At 40.5% G+C, this 25,148-nt stretch overlaps 1 protein-coding gene across 6 annotated transcripts in view; it reads right to left on the bottom strand.

The window, feature by feature from the left end:
• Positions 1 to 25,148, bottom strand: part of ARID1B (AT-rich interaction domain 1B) — a 327,634-nt gene that overhangs the window by 34,668 nt on the left and 267,818 nt on the right. For 4 of the 6 annotated variants that reach the window (XM_065835865.2, XM_065835868.2, XM_065835867.2 and 1 more), the window contains 3 exons: positions 9,075 to 9,220; positions 1,505 to 1,614; positions 608 to 766 (listed from right to left, as the gene is read on the bottom strand). In XM_065835865.2, the coding sequence (XP_065691937.2) occupies positions 608 to 766; positions 1,505 to 1,614; positions 9,075 to 9,220 (415 nt within the window). The remainder of the gene's footprint in view (positions 1 to 607; positions 767 to 1,504; positions 1,615 to 9,074; positions 9,221 to 25,148) is intronic. The other 2 variants (XM_065835870.2, XM_065835871.2) reach the window with 1 other exon arrangement.

Raw genomic sequence — 25,148 nt, 5'->3', positions numbered from 1 at the left:
TTTCCAAATAGGCAATTGAAAATTAAAACTGTTTCAAAAACATACATGGCAGCTTTTCCATAGTGCTGAGCCTACAATTTCAACTTTGATAGATCTCAGTTTCAATAGAGGAGAAGGTTTCTCATTTTGTTTTGCTTTGTTTTTTTCCCTAATTATTCCTAGCAAAGACAAATGCAGCAACCAGAGTGAAGTCAGTTGTGTGAAGGAGTTTGGGCCCAGGAACAGAAATGGAACCGTCCTCAACAACACAGTCGGCATGCTTGGAAGCTGATGCATTACAGGAAGGATGTTTTCTTCACAACAACTGCTGTATTACCAGACAGCACATTTGCATGATGCACGCAATTTTACTCTTTCTTATTTCAAAGTGCTGTTTGGACAAATTTTGCTCTTGGATAAACATGCTCAGGCCCCACTGAAGCCAAGCAGTGGAACTTACAGTCATGTGTCCGAGAGCAGAATTTGTACCCAGTGTTATAATGAAAGAAAACTGTTTAGTGGATAAATAATGAAGAAAAGGAATTTACAAAACAAACAAGCAAGCATTAAAATATAATTAGTCACAAAAAAAAAATAAACAAAACCCAAAAAAAACAGAGCCACTTACAGGGCTTGATGGAGTCTTTGGCCAGCCTGGGCTGCTAATGCTATCACTTTCATCTCCATGAAATGAGGAGATGCTAGCAGAGCTTGGGGACATTGGGGAAGGGACTGGCAGGTTGCCTGGGGTTGGGGGCTGAGAAATACCCTGAGAGCTGTAGCTATCCTGTGGTAGAGGAATAAAAAAAAAATAATATGACAAAGGCAGGGCAAACTTTATTAAAAACAAAAAAAGTACATCCAGTTTAACAGACTGACCAATTTTTATATATAAAATATATATAAACAGAGAGACACATACAGAAAACACAAACATATATAAATATATTTATATATATATATAAGGTATTAAAACGACATTGTTAATTAGTATAATTTGGAAAGTTTGCTGGATGCTTGGCTAAAGTCACTAAGCCACCATGCTTATTTCAAGCTCACATGGAATGCTAAGCATGGGTTTCCCCTTATGAAAGAAAGAAAAAAAACCAAGCTGTTCACCTTATTTTATCAAATAAGGCAGGAAAGCAAAATATTAAAGTACGTTGCTGCTGCTGAGGCGGCCAAAACAGGAAGCTATAACTGAAGGCAGAGAAAAATGGCTGCAAGTATCGAAACCAGGCAAGACCCTTCTTTCCCACCCAGCTGGCACAGCCAAATCCCCACGCAACTTTTGGCTTGGGTTGCTTTGCCCCCGCAAGTTAAAATGCCGTAAGAACTAGTAACTTTCAGATCCATACAATGAAGGAAAATTAAAAAGAAAAATTAAAACAAACAAAGAGATTGCACGTGAATAGAAAGGCATGCAGGAAAGAACAGAAGTGGGTAGGCCAAAACCAGAAGATGAAGGACAACACAGCAGACTTCTGCGGGCTGAACCAACACCACGTGCAGAGGTGGTAAATACCTTTGACTTGCTCTCGGGCTGGGGGGGTCCTTCTTCTTTGCCATCTGCTTTGAGAGGAAGGGGTAGTTTGGACTCACCAGGTGTCATCATATCTGCAAGACCCATAGGTGCTAATCGAAAACAGGAGAAGCAGTTAAGCATGACTATGTTTGGCTTTGCAAGAAAAAAACACGCTTCCTGCTGCAAGATTGTGGCACCATGTCAGGCAGAGATTATCCCACCTCTGTCCTGTTATTCCTTGTCCGGAAACCTGGAAACCTCTTTGGTTGAAGTCAGGAAATAAAAGAGAACGAACAAGGCAAGAATACAAGTACTACACAGCAACAACAACAACCACCACTTTACAAAGTGAAATTCATTCTTCATGCTGCTGGTGTCTTCAACTGGCTCCACGTTTGACCGCTACATTTTAACAGAACAACTGTCTATTTTAATGACTACTGCACCTTCCCTTTAGCAATAGATAAACATAAATTAAAATGATGCGCATTTTGTTTGCAATGTTGAATCTGAGAGAAAGGCTGAATTACCAATTATATCTGTGTTAAGACTGGTGTCCAGCAGATAATTCCTGCCCCTACTGACTTCAGCGTGAATGGCTCAGTCACTGTGAGCCTTAACTACAGAAGTACCAGCTGTAAACTCCACTCTGTTGGAGAACTGGCACTCAACATCTTCCCCTCCTGTCAAAATGAGGTGGGACTATAATGAACACACACATGTCTTTCTCTAATAATGGCACACAGTTGCTTCCCAGGGGTGTGAGGAGTTAAAAGGGTTTTTTATTTGAAGATGCAAGTGCTAAGTATAGTATTATTGCTGCAGAGCTGCTGGGTTCCTGCATTTCTAGAAAGATGCAATGAGAAACATTCAAATAAGCAGACAGAAAATACTGGGCAGATCAGATGCTAGAAGATGCCATGACACTGAATCAATGCAAATAACCAGAGAACAACAGCAAGACATCAGGTGATTCTCTCCCTGCAGAAAACCATGTGCACAGTACTTAGGAAAGACTGGATTATCTTTCCTTCCTCTCCCTTTTTACAAAGAAGGATCTGAAGTAAGAAAAACACAGGACAGAAAAGCCTACAAGGCAATAAAAAGGAAAAAAATACAGATCCCAAACTTACAAATTTTAATAATCGACAAAGCATCGTTGTTTAAAAAAAAAAAATCAGATCATTACCAGAGTAGTGTGCCTCTCTGCGAAACAACAATGCCGGCTTGCACGAGGCAGCAGGCACACTGCAGAGCAAGCCAAAGAGAGGAGGGGGCAAAGCAGCTTTAAAAATACTTCACAGATTGGCCACTACAAAATGATTATTGCACATATTCATGTATTACTATGTTTTAGAAAATAATTAGTTTTAATTACAGCAGCGAGAGCATGAGCAGGACTCTGGCGAATACGCTGGCAAGCTCTGCAGTGCTAATTTGCTAATATCTTTCGCATCACTGCAGGTTGAGACTACGGGTCTGCCAAAAAAACCTACCCAGCCATGTGAGTTTACAACTGTATGCTCAATATTCAGCTTTGAACTGCCAGTGTTGTTCATGGGCACATTTTCTTGTTTTTTCAAAAGCACATTTGTAGCCCAATCAAGCCCTTAAAGTCATCACAACACATAAATCATAATTGAGACTTAAAAAAAAATAAATTCTTGCAATACTTAAGACTTGAAGAATTGGAACAAAAAGCCTTTTTCAAGTGATGCAGCTGCAGAGGAAAATTTATTGGGATCAGCTAAAAATGCTGTTATTTTTATGTATGTGTGTGAAACCTCAACAAAACAGCCAAGCAATATGATACTGGGAAGCCAGCATCCACTAAGCATTTGATTTGTATGCATTTTGCCCTTACACTCTGAGGAGCTGGGGCGGCTTGTGACCATTATGAAGTGAAGGATGGCAGCGTAATACATATTAGTTTTGAATTCCACAGTTTAAAAAAAAAAAAAGTTCTTTTTCTTTTAGGAATTTTTAAAAACTGTAGTACAAAATGGTCAAATGTATGCCACAGTCTGGTTTCAAACTAGGATGCAGAAGTGTTATACAAAATTCATTTTAACAGTTAACACATTTCATCCTGTGAAAGCGCTAAAGTAAAGTCTTAGTTCTAGTTTCAAGGCAACCAGAGATGACCCTTTCCCTCAAAGCATTTTGAGAGAGGTCAAACAAAGCAAAGTTAACAGTCATGCTTCTTCACCAGAATTCTGCATGGCTAAATCCTCTGCTGATATCTCACTGTTATCTAGGTTGGCACACTGTATTTCTGCTACAAAGAATATAATAATTGTGCCTGCTCCTGGTAGTCTTGTTTCCATCAGAATTCCCTTATAAGATTTCTTTTCTAGAGAGGTCAAATTTAAGACCTCATGTAAAGGCCAAGTAATGCTAGTCTGCAAATTACCACACATATTCTGACTGTATTAATCACGTTTAGAAATGTAAAAACACCAATTTGTTTTGGCTTTTGAATATTTCTTGTTGGCATATGCGATTATAACTATCAGCAGTTGGAGACTTATGGAAAAAAATTTCCAAAAGTCTGCTTTCACTTTTTGTTCTAAATTATTTACTTCATGTGCATCCTTTCTTTCTACCTGTAAAAGAAGAACTGCAAGGATTTTACTAGCAATTGCAAGGTTGTCTAGTGTGCCTATAGATTTTACCTAAGATGCTTCCACAGCTACTTTTCTATCCACTGCTGAAATGCTATTTCGTAACTTCTTGCAAATGTACTCTCCAGCGATTTGCTAACAGACATTCCTTTGCCTTTTAGCAAAGTGGTCCGGCAAGAACATTGTTTTGACCCCTTCTGAGCAGTGAAATACTGTTACTGTCACGAAACTGCTAAAATAAGACACGGTCTCTTTCTACACAGGTACTAATCATTCTGCGTGTGAAGTGCAGACCAAAGGATAAAACATTTTAGAGAGGAGGTTAACAGGGAAATCTTGACTCAAAAAGCATTGTAGCATACTGTGAATAGGCTTCAAGTACTAGCCTCTGGCTTATTATAAGAATTTAAGAGCTAGAATGATTTCAAAAAGCAAGTATGGGTCACGGTCCTGAATTAACTATTCCACACTGAATTTAATGTACTCAAAGGCAGATATTGACATGAGTAAAACTGCAGCAAAGAATTATTTTTTGCTAAAGGCTGCTCTATCGGTCCCAGAAGACGATGAAATACTGTAGGAGTAGCAACACACAAACGTTGTTTTTCACTTTATTGCTAGTGCAATAACAAACCACACTCTACAAAACAGAATATCACATCCTTTCTAAGACATCCCTTCCTCCCTTCCACCCCTGCCACTCTCCCTCCAAAAAAAAAAAAAAGTAAAAGCAGCAAATTTGTGACTCACGTGGAGTTGGCAAGAGGATCCCCACTGCTTTTTATGCCCACAGGAAAAATGGCAGAGGGACAACTGCATTGCTTAATGTCCTGCCACAAATGAACATGCACCTCCAGGGAAAAGCACAATTCTGGGTGCTCAGGCGCCTTATCCCAAAGGGACGAGCAGGACACCAAGGACCTCAGTGCTGCGCCTCCTCTCTGCCCACCAAGTCTCAGCCAAGGGATGGCAAGTGCATGCAGTCTGAGATGCGGGCATCTCTGTGCTGGGAGCTGGCTTGATGTGCAGTCACACAACGACCATTGTGTCACGGTCATCACTCGTTTGGGGTACAGGTGATGGGATATGTCAGCTGTTACCAACTGCTGACATCTTCCAGGAAGTTTGCTTAAATGTGCATTATATAATAGCTCATTCAAAAATATCCGCTAAAGCAAAAAAAATAGTGAAATAAATGGAGGTTTCCATTTTTCAGAAAAAACGTAACCAAGCTGCAAACCAGAGAAAACCGATCAAGATTTCTAAAAGAATGCTTCACATTCATAAATATGATAGCTTTCTCTGTCAGAGATTCATCCAAATAAATACAAAGTCAAATATATATAATGTAAACGAAAAGAGTGTTATATCTATTTTTAATTAAGAGCATCCATTTAATTCCTTTAGTTCCAGTAACTTTAGGAATCCTAGAATTTCATGTTTTATGTAAAGTAATATGGTGTTAAAAATTTGTTGGGAATAATAATTCCCAGAAAATGGAAGGTTTCAGTAGGACAGAGGTTGTGAAATTAGGAAAGAATCTTTGTAGCAGTAAGATTACTGCCTTTTTATTGCTTTGTTCACCTCCAGAAGTAGCAGAGATTATATGTGCCAGTTTCTGTGCAAGCACAATACGGAAATCTGTGAGATCCAAATTCCATATTACTTCTTTTTAAAGATAATTTTCAATGGAATTACCAAGGCTCACAGTAGGAAATTGTTATTTTATTTATGTTGGGTTTTGTAAATTTCCTTTTATTATATACATTTTAAAGCCTGAATTTAAAAAATGGGGGGGAGGGGAGAATCTAAAATATATATGGGAAATGTAAATTCACATAGAAAAAAGACAGTGGAGATTATACCATTTTTCTGAATGGCAATTTGTTCTGTAATTTTGAAGGGATTCTGGCACTTTTTCTTGAAGCATTTGTTGTTGTTATGGATGGGATACTTTATCAGAAGGATCTGACTTCTCCGATCTCATAATTTCAGTGCTCCTAAACTGCTCTACATGAGAAGAAGCTGGGAACCCACAGTTCAATGCACAGTCACTGTTGAAGTACCAGGATGCGTAACTGCAACACGATTTTCCTTTCAATTGTGACATTAATTATAAAAAAAATAAATAAAGAAAAAAGGATCAGTTGGTCATAAGGAGTTACAGATACGACTAAAAACATGTGGCAAAACTACTGTTACACTTAGCTGTACTGAAGCTCCAAAATCATATGAAAACAATGCCATTAGCATCAACAATCTTCCTCAATTTTAGAGTAAAACCATAAAGTGCATTTGATTAAAATGAGTATAACTAAAACCTACCTTCCTCCCTCAAAATAGGCAACACAACTGTACTCTCCAAAACCCAGACAAGAGATAAACTACCTTCTCCCTACTGCTTACCTCAGTTTTTCACCGGGCTCTAACTGAAACCACAGCTGTTGGTGCTCAGTGCACGTGAGCAAGTCAAGTAATGCAGCGGCCACTCAGCTGCATTTGGTTTTGACCCCACACATTGACCGAACCCTGCTTTATCTGACAGACGTGTGAATTTACACTTGTGGGGCAGGAAGGCCCAAGAGCCAGAGAGCCCAACTGGTATTTGTGCCACAGAAAATGCCATTTTCAAGGCCGTAAGTAGCCATCACCTGCAACGTGTCTCCACCTCATCAAACACAGGGCCGGAACTGACCCTGAAGCAGCACCCCCCTCCAGACATCATCATTTTAAGTACTGTGTTCACACTTGTCCTAAGCTCAGCCCTTCATTTCTTTAAGCCAAGCAGAAGGATGAGCCAGGACAGGGGCACATGCAGCATTCCCACATTCACACCATTTTCCCTTTTCGTTCCCCCCTCCCCATGCCATCTCTGCGTGCCCTCGGGGACCAGCTGCAGAAAGCAATCCAGATACACGTCTGCTCACACAGAGAGGAGAAGAGGTGCACTGAACTCGTCTACTTCATCTCATACTTACTTTCCATTGGGTAGTCTTTGACTTAATAAAACTGGAACAAAAGAAAACCTCACAAATGCAGCAGCAGAAAAACCTCCTGATAAATGTTTAAATTATTAAAAATCCAATATTTCAGAATGCATAACACAATAAAAAGAGTATGACTACCCCACACAAAAGACTGCTAGGATAAATGGCCTTGCATTGAACAGATTTCCACTGTATGAAATAACGAATGGCTGAATTATCTGAACAAAAAAGCCTCTGTGAATCTTCCTTTAAACTGGTTATTCCTTAGGAATACATAAATCTTCTTAGGCAGGGCACTCTGCCATCTGTTTGCTGTTGGTTATTTTCGCAGCTCTGGGGGCCAAAGGAAAAGGGGGAAAAATTACTTCTGCTAATAGCAAAATAGAATTTATAGCACAGTTTCAATGCTCAGAAGTAATTTTATTTCAGTAAGCCAGACAAAACACATAACTACACAAACAAAACATAATATTACCTGGGACAGCTCTGGTGGGGAAAAGCAAGCTATTATCTAATGGTCTTTTCAATAGCTTTTCCCTCTTCATCCAGACGGTGAAGTGTGCTGTCTGGACTAACCAATGGCTTCCAAGCCAGAACTGGAAAAAGTGCCCTCTTTTTTTAAAAAAAAATCTTAGTGATTAACAGCTTCTTTTCTGTTTCTTCTGCTATCCAGAAAGGTAACACAATATTATTGAAAAATACAACACTGTTAAGCGTCTCAGGAGCTCCCACGCTGAGGAAAGAAACCCTCTGGACTTAGACACTAGCATCTCACAGTGGCCATTTTCTGCCCAGAAAGCAGAGACACACACAAGTGACAGGGAGGAAGGACGGGGAAGGAGGCAAAGGACGAAGGAAAGATGCACACTAAGCCAGGCAGAGAGGAAGATACCGAAACAAAGGCTCTTGGTAAGACACAATTTAAGTAGTAAAGCACTTCTAAAGAAATAAACAAAAGTAGAAACAAAATCAGATAAAGAAGCAACATCAAGTCACCCTAGCACAACCTATCCAGGTTTCAGAAAAACTTCAAAGACCCAAACATTTCAGAAAGGTCTAATGGAAACAGTAAAGCATGCACAGAATCTCCATAACCGCAGTAAGTTTTTGGGAAGATCTACTTCAGGGTCATTGAAACTCCATCCAAAGCCATCCCAATCAAAGAACTGATCTTTACTGAAGTATTATCTTGATGAAAGATACTTGTTAGGAGTTCAAGCTGAATACGGATGATAAAGCACTTTTGCACAGAACTACATTCACCTGTCTTCACAGTCACACACAAAGCTGCAAGGAATTCTATATTCACAAGTTATGATATGAAGGATAAATCCAGCAGCTACACTGAATATGTTTTTTTTTCAAAAGGAAGCTATGATTACATTTCATACACATATTTAAATAAGTGAATGAAGAAACCCTATATATGGTTACATGAATTTTGGAAACAGCAAATATGGCCTATGTTTTCAGAACAGAGTGATTATTTTAAGTGCTCAACTTACAGCTTCTTCAAGCCAGAGCAGGTGCATATCTCTTTTTTTTGAACCAGGACCACATTAAACATCTGAAATTGCAATCTTGGGAACTAACACACTGAAAAGCAAGACCAGCAGCCTCTGAAAAGATGACGTTTTTCTCTCTCTGTCTCTTGCAGACACATACACACAAATATACATATACTTGCTAGTCAACAGCTATGTCAAACTGGGTCCGAGTGTTGCTGGAACTGTTCAGAACATTGTACCCATCTACATGCTGTGCAAAAGGACTTAATGAAAAATGTATGAGTTACTGTACGAAAAAGCGCGAATACCTTAGCCTAGTTTTGAATCACTCCAAACCACCCACCGGGGTGAATCAAATGCAGCAGGCTACCCCTCGGCCCCCAGCCCAGGGCTGGCAGCGTCAAGCAGATTGCTGGAGGAAGGCCACTGCTGAAAGGTTACCCACCATTACCTGTGGAACTGTTCACCATGTTAGGTGCCATGCTGTAAGGAGGAGCCTGCGGGTTCATCAAGCCAGAGCTGTTGTTCATCGGCTGAGTATAGGGGGAGCTGGATCCCATAATACCGCTCTGATTCATGGCAGGAAAATTGCCTTGCCTACGAGAAGAAAGAGCACACACACCATGTCTCATTACGTACCTCATTGCTGAAGGTGCTGTGGTTTGTCACAGAGTACATCTCCTATTGTTTGCAAATAGCTAAGGAGAAGACATGCAATTAGTTTGTTTTACCTACATGGGGAGCTATTAGTCTTGAATTAGTCACCGTATATTTAAGACAGAACTGGACTGAACAAAAAATTTAAGAGATGTATACAGTGTCTTTATATGTCATAACCAATCAGCAGAAAAATACAACTCGTTTATCCTATGAGTAGACAGCCGTGTGACCAGGAGAGAAATTAAAACCTAGGGTTGGCATAAAAAATTTTGGTGAATTGCAATTTTGACCATGTAATAGAAATCCTTTCTGGCCATAGCTTAAAAACCAGTGAAATGACCAGAAGAAAAACGGGTACTACAGAAATCTGTTTCAGATTACTGTATCTGATGTCATTGCACAGGAAAAATGCAATTGCACGCGAACATTTATCTTGAGCACTACTCATGACTGAAAGTGGCATTCGCACAACTCCCAGTGAAATCATACACATGTAACTTCCTGCTTCTCTTCTTCCTCAAAGCAGCACTTTTTTTTTTTTTTAAGTAATGCAACACGTTCCCATTTCCAATATTGATCTAGTCATAGTCATTTAGCAAACACCATTAAAGTGACCATAAAAGTGACTGCAGCATTGAAAAAAATGTACGTCTTATGGTACATGCCATCTATGTCCTTTCTATCTTCAAAAAACCACGTACGTACTACCCTTTGTTGAAACAAGAAACCCCAGCAGAACTGTTTTGGTCCTGAAAAATTAATCACCTATCTGTGTGATGATTTCATAACTGACGCTTAAGTTTCTCTGCAAAACTGCTTTGAATGAAGCCCTTACCTAATTCTCCACATTTTCAGATGTGAAGATCTTCAGAGCAAATATTTTTGAAGGCTAAACCTTTTCTGCTCTTAAGTTCTAAAAAGTACCTAAGTATACTTTGTACTTGATTTGGCAATTATATAGATAAACTGAGGCACAAGGAAGAAAATAATCACCCTATGTAATGCTTGATCCAACTTCAAAAATAATCTTTTATTCTTTGAATCCATTATACAATTATCTACCTTTTCTTGGTATACTTGAAAATTGCACATATTATGTGTATATGGATATAGACTTATACATATAAACCCAAATATATAAATAAAAACACATGCAAAAATATACTTACTTGTATATTCATAGCCCACATAGGAAAATACAAAACTCAGACCTGTTTCTTTAGTGTAACCCCTGTAAATTTATGCTGTTTTTCCAAATAAAGAAGGCAAGAAAGAAAGCAGCCACTCCTTTACATAGCTTTGGTACCTGTCTGCTTTTTTTTCTCATGAAAAACAAAGCATTTAATTTTATCCTACAGGCAGGGAAAGCTGCATGTCCCAGTAGCAAGATGGAGTTTTGGTATAAATTCTGCTTTTCATTATTATATTATTCAAGCAAAACAGACAACCCCCAAACCAACAACCCTGAATAACTTCAGCAGCTTCTTGTGTTCTCCAAACTAGTAGTAGATTCGTAATGCAATTGGTAGAAACAGATTTCTTTTTTAGGAGGTACAGGAGGAAGACCATTAAAGCGCTATCTGGCCTAATTTTTCTTGACACACTGTGAATTTCTTCAAAGGAAAAGAGAACGTGTTATCTAAATAAAGCATCTTTTTCCAAGTCAGTTTTGTCCTTTGCTCTCTGAAGACAAACTTTTCTTCACTCTGGCAAAGAAGGAAAGGCTTTCTTTTGATATGAAGGAGACAACTGCCATACAATGTCATTTCCCTCATGAAGCTTGCAGTGAGTAGTGGAGGGAAAAGATTTAAAATGCACAGTGGTGCAATGCTCCAAGGGAAGATTACAAAGGGAAGAGAGAAGAGCAGGACTGCGTGGCAGCAACTTTAAAAGATTTCTGTCACACAACCAAGCTTTTCTTATGTAAATACAGCATCTTAAACAGCCTCCCCCTTTTTTTTAGCTGAAAATTGCTGTATTTCAACAAATGCAGCTAACTGAAAAGTTCTTTTTATGCTGGATAAGTGAGATCCTTTCTGTTACTGGGTAAAGGTCCTAGTGAGGATGGAGGAAGTGTGCAAGTGCTTTTTTACACTTTAAAAAAGAATTAATAGATTTTAAAAGGTTCTTTTATGGAGTATGGCTGGGATTCTGGAATAGACCGAAGTCCCTACAGGTACCTGTTTCTCCAACACCCTTATTTTGCTTTAAAAATACACAGGAGATACGCACCTTGCAGGTAAGCTGAAATTAGTCCTGACCTGCTAATACTTCAATACTGCCTATAGCATGTGCATCTTCTAAGCTGTGGTGCTGTTGTCTCAAATCGAGGTACAACCTGTTTCATGTTACCCACTGTGGACATCAATCTCAATTGTAGTTCATCAGAGCACACTGCTGTATGACAGCTTTAAATCAAAAAGCAGGGAACTATTTCCAGTTTAGACGGGGAGCAGAAATGAAATAAAAGGAATATACTAGCTCTGGCCAGGACAGCAAGAAAACAACCAAAACCTAAAAAAATTGCTACTGCACCCAGAAAGACCTGAACGGCAGAGCCTAATTCAAAAATTTAATCTGGCAAGGCAATACCTTTCCCTTTCATCCTCCCCTGTAATGCTGCACTGGGAACAGACACAGCTCTCCATCTCTGGAAAGAGCCCAGCAGGTGAAAAGACTCAGCAGCATCCCTGACAGAACTTGGTCCTTCCCCCATCCCCTACCAAAGCGCTGACCGCAGCGCACCCGAGATAATTCAGTAACACCGAGGAGGCGACATCCTGTAACAGTAAATGTTATTTTATGCTGAGATTGGGTGCAGTTCGCAGTACAGAGCTCCTCCTCATTTTCTTCTGCTCTAGGATGGCTTGGAATGGAAAGTTTCTTTAGGGAGAAATAACCAGGTATTACTTCAGCCTTTAATTCTCACTCCACAGTGGGCCTCCTTTGAGTAAAGACAGCCGACTGTGACAAATTGTGCTGCATCAGTGCTATAATATGAAGTGGAGTCCATTAAGAACTGAGCTGAGATCACCAAACTCATTTTGATTAACCTCCAGGTCACTAAACACTTACAAATATGTTACACAGCAGCTGCTAAACATATTTATATATGCTTAAGGTCACAGCATCATCTGTTGGTTGTTGGAGTTAAGTCAAAAATCTTATGTTTCCTTCTGTGCTACTTTCAGTAAAAGCATATCCAACACACTATTTAAGAAGTAGTTATCTCAAAGAGTACTACCAGACTCTCTCCAACATCTCCCAATTCTCTCCTCGATTTTTCTGGGAGGCTAAATAAAAATCAAGTCTTTTAAAAACAGTCTGCTGTACACGTAGTGACATCTAATGGCAAAAATTCAACTGACCGGTTATGAATTCTGTAACAGAACCAACCCAGTTAAGTGAGCAATTTTACAATATTTACCACATAAATACCAGTGGTTAGGTTGCTTAGGGATGACGCAAATTATAATTAGGAATAATAGGAAGAAATTAAGACAAGAAACACTAATGTTGAGTATAATGAAAAAATGTCTTCATGGTGAGATGCAGTTACCCTTCAAGAGAGTGAAGGAAATCCCAGTACTTGACACTTCTGCACACAGACAACACATTAGAAAACGTAGTGGTCAGAGAAATCCTCCATTATAAATGAAATAGGTGACCTGTAAGGTATTTTCCAGCTCTAACTCCTGCCATACCATTATCCTAGGTCACATATTTTTCCCTGTTAAGAAGAAAAAGCAGCTGGGTTAATACTAATGTAGGATTAGGCTATCAATTTAAGCACCATACTTCAAGTCTACACATTTCGTTTATCTGCTCTACTGCTACAAGCAGATCTCCAAGTATTTGGCAGCAAATAGAAGAGATTAAAAATGGGAAAGGGAGGAATCTCCTTGCTTTTTGTGGTTTATTTGTTGACAAATTGGTAATTCGCAGCACTTGCATAATGCCAGAGACAGTTGTTACGCCTGAGAAAAGTGGTGTACCCACGGGGACCCAGACAGGCTGGAGCAATGTGATGACAGGAACCTCATGGAAGTCAACATGGACAAGTGCAAGGTCCCGCACCTCGGAAGGATGAGACCCTGCCGTGGTGCTGGCTGGGGCTTGACTGGGGGCAGTAGCTTTGCTGAAAAGCCCCTGGGCACCTTGGCAGACAGGGAGCTGAGCCTCAGCCAGCAGAGCGTCCTGGCAGCAAAAAGGGCCAGCAACATCCTGGGCTGGGTGACCAGGAACAAAGCCAGGAGATGGAGGGAACTGATAATCCCCTCCTTGCTCAGCACTCATTAGCCTCCACCTAGAGTATCGTGTTCAGTTTTGGATCACCCAGAAAAGGAATATGATAATAAACAGGAGTGAGTCTAGCACAGGGCCCCTTAGATGGTCAGGGCTGGAGCACTCACCCTGGGGGGGGCTGAAGGACGAGGGCTAGTTCGGCCTGGGGCAGAGACAGCCGGGGACAGAGAGGAACTTGACAGCAGCCCCTAGCACCTAAAAGGAGACCAGTAAGAGGATGAAGCTGGGTGCTCAACAGTGGGGCATGGCAGGAGGACGAGACACAACAGGTAAGAGTTAAAAGATGAGAAGTTCAGACTGGATGTAGGGAACCCCGTTTCCCAGTGAAAACAGTCAGACACTAGATCTGGTGACTCAGAGAGATTGTCCAGTCTCTGTCCTTGGAGGTTTTCAAGACCCAACTGGATGAAGCCCTGACCTCTCAGCTGAGCCGACTGAGGAGGAGGTTGGACCAGAGACCTCCTGAGGCTCCTTCCAGCCTGAATGACACCATGATCCTAGACTGTCAGCCTCATTGTGCTGTTGATAGTCTGGTGTGTTATCGGGTCCAAAGTAAAACTGGTCGAAGTCAAAACATTCCCTTCTGCTCTTTTGTTTTCCTTCATTTGACATCTACCTGAAGCTTAATCTGCACTTAATATTTTTTTTTTTTTTTTTCCTGCAAAACAAGTAGCACTAATTGTAGGATCTAATTGTGTCTTCTGAGCTAATGCAGAAGTCCATGTATTTAAAGAGAGGAGATTACATGTGAGATCTGGTCATCGTTAAAAAGCAGAACAAAGAAATTGTAAGAAAGAAAAGCACTGACAACACAAAGGAGCACATGAGTGACCGCAGCTGCCAAGCAGTGTCTCTTACACTGAGGTGTCTTCCTTTAACTGGACCTGACACCACCAGTAGATCAGTGTGTTGACTCTGACCGCTACACAGAAGTTACTCTGTAGCCCTCACATTTAGTACTTGCTCATGTGTGATGTAGTACCTCCTCAGTGCTTCCATCTGATGAACACTTTTACTGTTGTCTTCCTCAGATCTGAATAGACAACTAACTACAAAATTGAGTTCAGAGGCAAGTGTGGTTTAGCTACGAACAATGATGAAAGTGGATTATGCTTCTCAGCAGGATAAGAAACGAAGAAACAACTTTTCATACAGAAACATGTTAAAGCTCAGGCTTTTGCTGTGTGCAGAGGGATCAAGTTCTACCACATCGTGTGGATTTTCTGGCATGCAACTCACACTCTGTGCTCTCCTCACATCTAAGCCTGTAACATTGGAGGAAAGCCCTTCACAAAGCCAGAAAAAATGATCCAGTGTCTGTAACAAGCCCTGTGGCAGTCCGAGCAATGGGGGAAGTCAAGCACAGAAACGTGCAGAGAACAGAAGACATGTTCACAGGTGAAGAGTCTAGAAGGGCTGGAGAAGAGGAGAGTTTGGGGCAGAAAAGATGGAAACGGAGGGGTTCACAGGGGAGTCTCAGAAGCAGGGTGCTACCAGCAACGTGCCTTCATCCAGCTCCTCTGCTTGCGCACACTGCGGTGAGCCAGAGCCAGGCTCCGAGGCGGCCACCCGGGCCAGCAGCGGGGCAAGCTCCAGTCCAGCTGTGTGGCACAGTGGGGCGACGCTGAAGGAGTGGAGCTGCAAGGACTAGAGATGGAATGGGGCACATGGCCCAGGCAGGGAAGAACTGCCACTGAGTCCCACCTCACACATCCTGGTGGCTACAAGCTTGCATCAGTTATTAATTTTAGGCGCCTCTACACTGTGATTTCTGAGACATCCCACAGCACTCACTAACATAGGGATTTCTCCCAGTTATCTTGCCATAGGCACTGGACCTGAAAAATTATCCTGGTACTGCGACCTGGTCACCTGAGCAACTGGCTGGTGAAAAAAAAGCTCGTGGAAGTTTGCCATTTCTGCTCCAGATCTTTAACCTACATCAGTTTTGCAGCGAATGCACTGTAGCACCTCAGGGGAGTAATTTGTGTAAACATTTTAAAAGGAACATTTTTTTTTTTAATGCTGACACACTGCTAAGGTGGCTACTTGATTACAAACTGTGAAAATGACTGCGTTGGGCTGCACTCACAAATCACCGTGTACTGACCAAATTGCCCTGTGCTTATCTGTGCCAGGTCTGCAGCATGACAATATTTCCTCTCTCTTTTAAATGTCAAAGCATGATTTGGGGGGCTGTTATTTAAACACACTGACCCGCACAATAATCAGAAGTACTTTATTTACATCTGTCTTGAGCTGGGACTAGCCTTAAGCGCTTATAATCTGTCATACTTTAACACCAAATGGGTTATTATAATGAGAGTAATTCAGGAGTGAGACCTGTGAATGCTTTCTCCCTGGAAAATTTACACATAAACATGTGCATGCAGACACATATGCTCTTTTGTTATGGATATTCCTTCCTGCTACATTATAGGCTTCCTTGGAGAACTGAAACGGTTTCTGTCACCAGGGGATATGGGAGAACTGGAAGAGGGAGAAGAGAGTAAGGGAAAATAAACCCCAACACTGCTTACTGTGCTCTGACTGAAGTTGATCGGTGTGTCGGTGTCATTAGCAAAGACCAAGACACACAAAATCTGAATATTGTCTTGAGCAGCTATAAAAAGGCATTAAAGGCACTTCCCATGTAAATAACCCAAACAAATTTAACATCGCTACATCTGAAAGCTAAGTATCCCTGTCTTATTAGCTGCTACTGTAAGTATACTAACCTGGATTTACATGTCCTCTTCTGCTCAGTGGGGAAGCCCGCCACTTGCAATAACAAAGTTTTAAATAAGTAACCACAAAAGCTGAGATGTGACAGGTGTTATGTCTGCCACGACACTTTTTCTATTTCTCAGGTTAGAAGGAAAAAGAAAATGTCATACTTTTGTGTGTGTGCATGCATGAAAAGGGGTGCCCAAAGCTCTGAAATGCACTGACACTGACAAAACACTAGGAAACATGAACAAAAAAAGCATCCAGATTTGTACCGGGGTGCATGTGTCTGCTGACATCAGGCACACAGAACCAACACCAAACTGTTCTTCCCCATTGACCAGGTCTAAATGGCAATGCTAAAATGAGGAATAATTTTCTAGCATTATAATTATGTGATGGTACACATCACTTTGTATTCTACTCCAATCTGACCAAGTACACGGCCTGTTTTCTTCATCTGGCTGATCTAAAGATTACTGTGTAAGATACTTTTTGGAAGAATAACAGAAATAGCCTTTCTAAATATTCTTTTTGTGATTACGCAAATACTTGCGCCTTTAGCATCATCACCATTACTTAGATTTCACTAAGAAACAATCAAGGAGGGAGAAGAAACTTAAAAATCAGTTGTTCCTACCAGACTGATTCAATGCTCAGTCCCTCAGAAAAGCAGCCACCAAAGCTTTGTTTGTTGGCATGCTATTGTCATCACATTATCCATTTTTCCAATGAAAATATCTGCCCGATGGGCTACCTACTTGGTAGTCATTCAAAGCCCAATAAAACGCAGGAGTGTCACACCACATCAAACACTGGAAGAGCAACATAAGAGGCACATGTAATTCATAAGTTTAAGGCTAATAACAGAAGTACACAACATTCGTACTGCTGAATGCATGCTGAGATCAGAATAAATCTCCCTAGCCCATTTTACAGAGAGCAAAAACTGAGGAAGAGATCCAAGATTAATAATGGTCTAAAATATGGCCAGCAGAGTAATAAAGTAGTTGAATACAGTGAGGAAAGCATAGCATAAGCCTGCAGAAAAATAAGTCCTTAACTTCATTTGATTCTAATTATATAAGGGTGTGTGGCCGAAAAACACTGAAGATATTTAGTGAAATAGTGTACTTTCTTTTTTTTTTTGTTTGTTTGTGGTATTTTGGGTTTGTTTTTTTTTTTTTTTTTTTTTTTTTTTATAAGGTTGCAGCTATTTAATTTTGCTTTTATAATGCTCATTTTGTGTTAATTAAAGTTTTTTTGGTCTGAACTTCATGGTGACCGCAGTTTTCAAACCCACAGGGATTCCTTGAAATGCTTTTATTGCGCAGCATTCTTACAAGCACGGCAAGACCTCCGTATTTGAATTTAGTTGTATAAGAATAATCCAAGCCCTTTGTACTCATTGCAACCTGTACTGGCTAAACACACTACAATGCTGTGTGACAGAAAACACAGGACTACTGAGAAGCAGGCCTAGTTAAACGGCTGATAATCCCACTGAAGCTCCGCTCTCAGTGACCCCTGCCCACCTTCCTGACAACGCGGATTTAAGCAGCAGCTCTAAAGGCAGCTGCTTGTGCACTGTCCCACCACACATAACAGCAGAGCACTAAAAGGAGACCGAGTTCTTACAGCCCAAGCGGCGTGTGATGGGTAAGAGGGCAGCTGCGATCTGACCGGCAAGCAGGAGCTTGATGCCGTCAATCTGAACCAGAATGCCAAGAAGGACGATTTAGCCCGGCGTGACTCGGTATCAAAATGGGAATGACTCATATGACTCTCTCACTATGCACCTTCTATTTTTGTGCATGGTTATAAATAGCTGTATCAAGAAGTCGGAAGGCCCTACGAACTCTCTCCCAGAATGATTACTTGAAAGCTGGTAAGAGTCTGTTCCCAGCACACAAACAGCTAAGAGGTCACAAGAAGTGTGGAGCTAAAAAGCTATAGAAAGGTAAGGACACACCATGTGTGCCACTGATCCAGTTTCCTCCAGTGTGGCTCTGCCTCTGGGGAGGCTTGACCCCCTCAGTTCCCTCCTCTCCCACAGGGGAACAAGGACCTCCTGCCACCTCTCACCACATTCTTAAAATGTTCAATCACATCCACACACCATTTTTGAGCACCACTGCAGCTCCATGGAGCTGCCCGTGCTGGCAACCAACTGAACACCTAATAAAATCTTGATTGTTTGTTTCATGGCAGCTCTTCTGTGTATCTTTTCACAGTGAAACGTCACCCGGCTGACAGCAGGCCCAACGCAACTGTGCATGTGCAGCAGCAGGGTGAGGAAGTTCTCCAAAGGGATTTCCCAACAGATACATTTTCACTTACCTAACTTTGCCCTGGAGGTGTTACACGTTTATCAATATTATTACCACCACTATTACTCCAGACAGCTTCACAAGAGCAACATGGTGCATATGTCAGTATGGTTTTAGCTGGCTCTTTTCTTCACCTTTGTCTCAGAAGATGTCTGAAACCTACTGTGAAAACTGCAGCAGGTATTCAATCTGTTAGTGAAACTGCTGGCCATCCTTAAAAAGATCTTATTGCTGCTATGTTACCATTTAATAAGATTCTTACAAGGTTACTTATATGTCCAGTTAGAACCAATGTTCCCATCTGAACTCCATCAATAAAGGAAAGGGTTCTTCCCACTCATATTTCCCGGGGTAGCATTGCTAAAAAAAGAAAATTGTTTAATTTTCTCTCAACCATCACCACTGTAAAACAACCTAAAACCTTTAAACTCCTCTAAACCCTGAAACCCTCCTACCATTTTTTATGTCTCTCCCTTTCTGTCACAAAAATCTCAGGCTGTTCAATCACAGTCTTGTACTCGCACAATGTATGTGCCAAATCACACACAGCAGTCGTGGAATTAGCTTTCTTCGTGAGTCCCATTAAACAGATGGTTATTCTCCTGGTTTTTGGTCTTTTTCTTTTCCTCCCCCTGACTAGTGCTGTGATTTAAACTAGTTGATCTTCTGGCTAATAGGTAAAAAGACAAATAGTGTGAAAATCTAGTTCCCTCATCTGAAACATTTCTCAGCACCCAAGAAAGAGTACCGAATCTAAAATAACAACTCATGAAGGACTGCATTCTTAATGCCCTAAAGATCATATTTTGAAGTACAGAATTTCTACATAACGTACAGCTCTGAGGCAGAATGTTAATAAACTACACAGAGTCCTACACTGAAATTTTGTTTCAAAATAATTAGTAGGGCAACAGCTCTCCTAAATAACCAAATCGATCCAAAAAGAATCCTGACACAATAATAATGTAATTAGAAGTATCTTTAAGACAACTTAAAATTCTCATTAGTGACTCTGAAAATCACCCTTCCTTCCCAACACACTTCTGTTTTCACAATGTAAGAATGGTTACTCTCTGAAGGAGGGAAGGAGTAGGACTCTGGAGATCTGTGGTTAATCTCTCATGGCACGAACAGCATACAGCAGTCTACTTGATTGATGAGTAACCAAAACAGAAAAAAAAGTCTTCCCAAATCACTGGTTGCCCGCATGAGCTCTGCAGCACAGTGACACTCAGGGCTCCAAAATGATGGATTTACCTTTTAGCAAAACAAAATTCTAGATAAAAATATATTTCTCTCAGTCTCCCACAAAAAATGCCTTTGGTTGGCTTGGCATGTGAAGTTTCTTCCAATCCTTACATGATTTTATCAGCAATTTTGAGCTGATCTACAAAACACATTTCCATTAAAAAAAATAACCACAAAAGCGTGATTTCCAGCTCTCCCTTTACTATAATAAATGCATATAAGCTAAGCTGTACTTCATCCCTCCTAATACATCGTAGAAAAAAGCCATATATGGTTGTGCTCTGAAAAGCAAAAACATGAGGAAAGGAATTTTCCTTTAAAAAAAAAGGAAGAAAAAATTAAAAAGTCAGCTTGATATAAATGACTATTTCTCATGAAGGGGGAAGAAAAATATTAAGATGTCAATAGTGTTTGATAGCTCTCTTAGAAATTACGGTTACAGTAAGCAGTAATATTTGGACTTTAATCCCTCAAATTGCACAGAAACTTGGCATAAAGAGAAAAATCTTCCAGCCGTTACTGAAACGCCGCCAGCCCCAGGTGGAGCAAGCACAGCAGATACCTGGAGCTCACAGAAACACTGCACAGTCATTTGGGCCAAGAAGCAAAACCACTTCATCCAGCTGAAATGACACGTAGAATTTTTTTTATTTGGGAAGTCAAATGTAGTTTCACGGACTGCAATGGCCTGCCTGGGTATTCAAGGAGCACTAACAGAAAGCCACTTGGGGCTCATTCCAGGGTGATCCCTCAGGATCCCTAAAGGAAACCTGAAGTGTGGGAGAGCTCAGAGGAGCGGGACAGAGGGAAATGGCCGGAGACCTTGAGAGTGGAGAACTGCGAATGGCCTGATCTTGAACAGGAATAACTCCCACCCCTGTGACTGCATGCAAAATAAAAGACCCGGCAAAAAGAGCTTTTCTGCGAGGGGCTTATTTCAAAGGCCCGGCACTGGCTCCAATTATAGCTACCAGTCCTATGGCAGCCTAGTTTACTTTGGGGATTTCGCAGCTGGCAGCCTTTCATCCAGAAGTAGCCTGGTTTGAATAAGCAAAGAAACTTGAATGAGTACTTAACCTTCCTGCACTCCACCGCACTTCCCAGCAGAGAAGAACAGCACCTCCAAGCTTAAGGGGAAAAGGGAAAACAATGGAAAATATACACTCTCCCCAGGGATTATAGAGGATAAGTTTTACTGTAGCACTTCAAGTCTTCCTGCTACATAACTGCAGCTTTTAAAACCACAATTAGAATTTTAAACCCAAGTTTCAAGATCAAAAGGGCCAGACAGGAAAATACTGCGTAGAAACTGACATGCTCTAGCATGTAAAACACCTATAAGAGTTCTGTTTTTTATTTATATTATTATTCTTTTTAAAAAATTTATTCCCCATTTCCACCTCGTTCTTTTTTTCTTTTGACATTTTAATGCACCGTGTCCATTACTATATTTCCTCACCAGTACCTTCTAGTCCATCAGCAGTGCTGCATTACCCTGCTGTTGGAGAAAATAATACGGAAAAAGTGCTTTGCTGGCACCAACGACACAGAATATGAATTATACATACATAGCAGGAGAGAAATGCTGATGGAAGGTTAGTCTGCCTGTATGTGCGCAAGTGTGCATGTGCACGTATACACACATGCAGAATAAGAAGAAGACATATAGAATGTATATTTTTAACTCATGCTAATTTTTTAGCTCTTTCTCTGTGCAACAGAGATTCTCTAATATCAGTGCGGCTTTTACAGATCAGTTTTAGGACTGAATGAAAACTTATCTAAGTTCTTCTGACCTCACCATGATGAGGCTGTAGTATCTAGCCAGCTGCTAAGCAGTTTAGAACCAGAACCACATTGTAGAGTGCCTAAAGGAATGTCACAGCAATGCAACAGCGCACATTACTACAGAGACTTCTCAGGTGGTACGGGGAGCAGCAGAAGATAATGCAAATATCCACTTCAATTTAGCAACCCAATGGCCAGGATTTTAAATGGACAGAGGTTGCAAGTAGCTAAGCTGGGTCCCAATTCCTCAGTTTAATGAACTACAATGTCTAAATTGTCTCCTCTAAAATCAATGACACTCAATTCTAAATTCATTCAATCTATAAAAAAAATTGCTTTAATTTACAAAATTGCAACACGCAATCCTGAGAATTATATTACGGTACAGTACACTGAGTCAAAGATGTTGTCTTCAAAGACAGGACTGCTCCTCATGTAGGCACATCAAAAATAATTTTATAGTAATTACTTCAGGTATTGATAACCACAGTTGCACCAGCAAGACCCTCATTTTAGCATCCAGCTGGATGTGTATTTTACAGCCACCTAGTGCCGAATTACGTCTTCCTAAGGCCACACTGCTAACAGTACGTAAGGTGGCTACTTTGCAACTACGTTTTTACCTTTCTATATACTACAGTCACACCTTTAACTGCAAAGAAAACATGCTCAGAATGACATTCACTGCTAGCATGAGAGATGCTGAAAATGATGATGACAAGTATCTAGCTCCAAAAACATCTGTTAACTTCAGGTATCAACCTAATAATTTTCAATAGCATGTACTTACTGTAAGTACTGGGTACTTAATGGAAAGAAAAGCTCACAGACAGTGAATATCCAGTTCTTAAAAGTTTCAAGTTGGGCATCTGCAAACTGTGGAACTCAAAATCGGCTGCTACTAGAAGATACTGGCTAAATTTGCTGCCTTTCACATCAACAGGGAAAACGCCATCTCATTTGCTTAAAATTGTTTGTTTTTACTGAAGGTTTGTGTTGCAGGTCTGTACACACATCAATGCTTATCTATCACTATAAATACATGTATTATATAAGAACTCCAGTGTGATAAACAACTTTAGTTTTTGGAGCCACCTGGTCCTCAGAGGCCTCTGCTGGGTTCTAACCGCCAGCAGCAGAACCAGCCCTTGAGGCTGGGCCAACGCAAACCTAAGTTACGAAACATCTTTCCTTGGAGTTCAGTGGATATATTAGGTCTTCAACATACAGACCTTACAATGGGTGTGCTGAGACCAAGACAGATATAAAAAGGAAAACACTGTTTTATAGATCTTTCACACTGTCTTCCTGAAAATAAGGGGAATTACTGTACAGGGTATTAGAGAATTATTTAGCATTGCCTGCTCTAAACCGTTACCCAGACCAAGCTTGAATATCCTGGGTAGTGTGAAACCACAGATAGTGCTGGTTCAATTAAGAGGTCTTGAAAAGACCTTCCTTTCCTTTAGCCTCATTTGGAAAACACTGGCCTGCATGCACAAGACACAAGATTTTAGGTTACAGGGGAGGTATCACATAGCTGTAGAAATTAATCTAAGGTTAACACAGAGTAGGCCTCAAGACGAGGTCAAAGGCTAATTCAAATAATGTAAACTCACTATCTTCCAGAGCTTCCACTTCTATTTATATGATTTTATATCTTCTCTAATCAAAAGGGTGGTGGTCTGCACTGACAATGATACCTATGTACAACTGGCTGACACTCAGATCTTGATCATTCAGCCCAGGTTAATGAACATTGATTTTCTGCCCCAGTGAAGTGATTTTATTCTGATGCATGTCATTTAAATTCATTTTACACAGCTGCTGGGTGTAGCTTGGCAAGGCAGAGGCAAACCAGTTTTTCACATCTAAATGAGACTCCTGTACTGGTAAAGGATAGATCCTGTGGATTAACAGCTGAAGATAAATTTCTGTCCCCTATTTATACTCGGCTACTGATTCAACAAGCTGATCTTGAAGGGGATCACAACCAACTGTACAGAAATACTGCTGTGTAACCACGATTCTGACACAACCATTTCATTTTCTTCTTGATTCTACATAGAGAGGTGTGTTCTATAGTAATAAAAATCCAAGAGTTTTTGAAACCCACAGCTGAATCTTATAAAGTCAAGACATTCAAAGAAAAACATGGGGCATCTGCCAGTCCAGACTGGCTGGGATAAGCAGGCGACCTAATGTGTGGTGGCCTAATGTAGACCAGAAGAACAGCCTCTGTATTGCAAATATGAATCACTGTCAAGTACATTCCTTCCATATGCAAGCATGGAGGATTTGCAGGAATAGCCAAAGCTATTACGCTTTCTCCCGTACAGTCGACTTGGGATCAAAGAGGAAAACAGTGTATTGGCAGCCCCCTGGCATCAGAGGGTTGTGACAGCTTTCACTTGATTTGCAGTTTATAAATAGCCCTTCTGCCAGTATTTGCAATAGCAATTTGACTTCCAGGGATGCTGGATCACTAGAACAGGCAGTATGGAATGGAAAGGCTCCGAAATGGTGCAGTTTTGCCCAGGCAAAGCTAGAAACCAAAAGTGGTTTTACAAAACTGTCTTGGGAAGAAGGTCTGAGATAAGAGTAGTAATCATTTAACCTAGTTTTTGATCAAACACCACACACTATGCCCAAAGCCTAAGCTGAATCACAACCAAATACTTTCTGCTTAACATCAAGTCTTTTCTTGCTGTAAAGACCAACAAACGTGAGCTTTTCCTTTCATTACATGATTATAAAGTGTTCCTGCAGCTACTCATTTATTCCTTCGTGTCTGACCTATCAGCTTATAGTCTAAACCAGACACACAGAAACAGACTTTTTCAAATCCTCCTGGACAAGTCTGTTAAAAAAAACAATACAAGGAAGAGACTGCTGGTTCACAGATACCTGCTGGAATATGGTCTATTTTAAGGGAGTGTGGTTCTATTTTACTGAAGAATAACTTGAAGTACACTAAATTTACTGTTATTGTTTTTAAAGTTTGTTATTGCTTATCACTAGAAGCTACCTGTCTTTCAAACTCACAAAACAAGAAAGCAACAGAAACAGGGACACATTAGCCCCGTGTCTAGTTTTACATTGCATTGTGGAATCAGAGCAACTCTAGTATCCAGAAACACTGGTCTTGAATGATAAAAAACTTGTATGCATATATGTGCATCTGTGTATGCATATGCATAAATAAATGCAAGATGCTTAATAAACACACACACCCCCACATACTCCTGCTCACCAGAACAGTACAAACAGCTTCATGTAACTCTCAAACATAATGGAACTTCTTGTAACAAAAAAAGATAATAAAGACACCAGGAGCTATTTGAGTCCAGGGTAATGTGGAAATTATTTCATCTGAAAAATTTCCCAGAAAATATGATTTCGTTTTAAGGATTCAGGTATCTTAAAAATAACCATGGACGACAAAGTGCCTTTGCCAAAATCCATGT

Source organism: Patagioenas fasciata, chromosome 3 (genome assembly GCF_037038585.1).
Source record: "Patagioenas fasciata isolate bPatFas1 chromosome 3, bPatFas1.hap1, whole genome shotgun sequence".
NCBI lineage: Eukaryota > Metazoa > Chordata > Aves > Columbiformes > Columbidae > Patagioenas > Patagioenas fasciata.
This window is presented reverse-complemented; position numbering and strand designations above follow the sequence as displayed.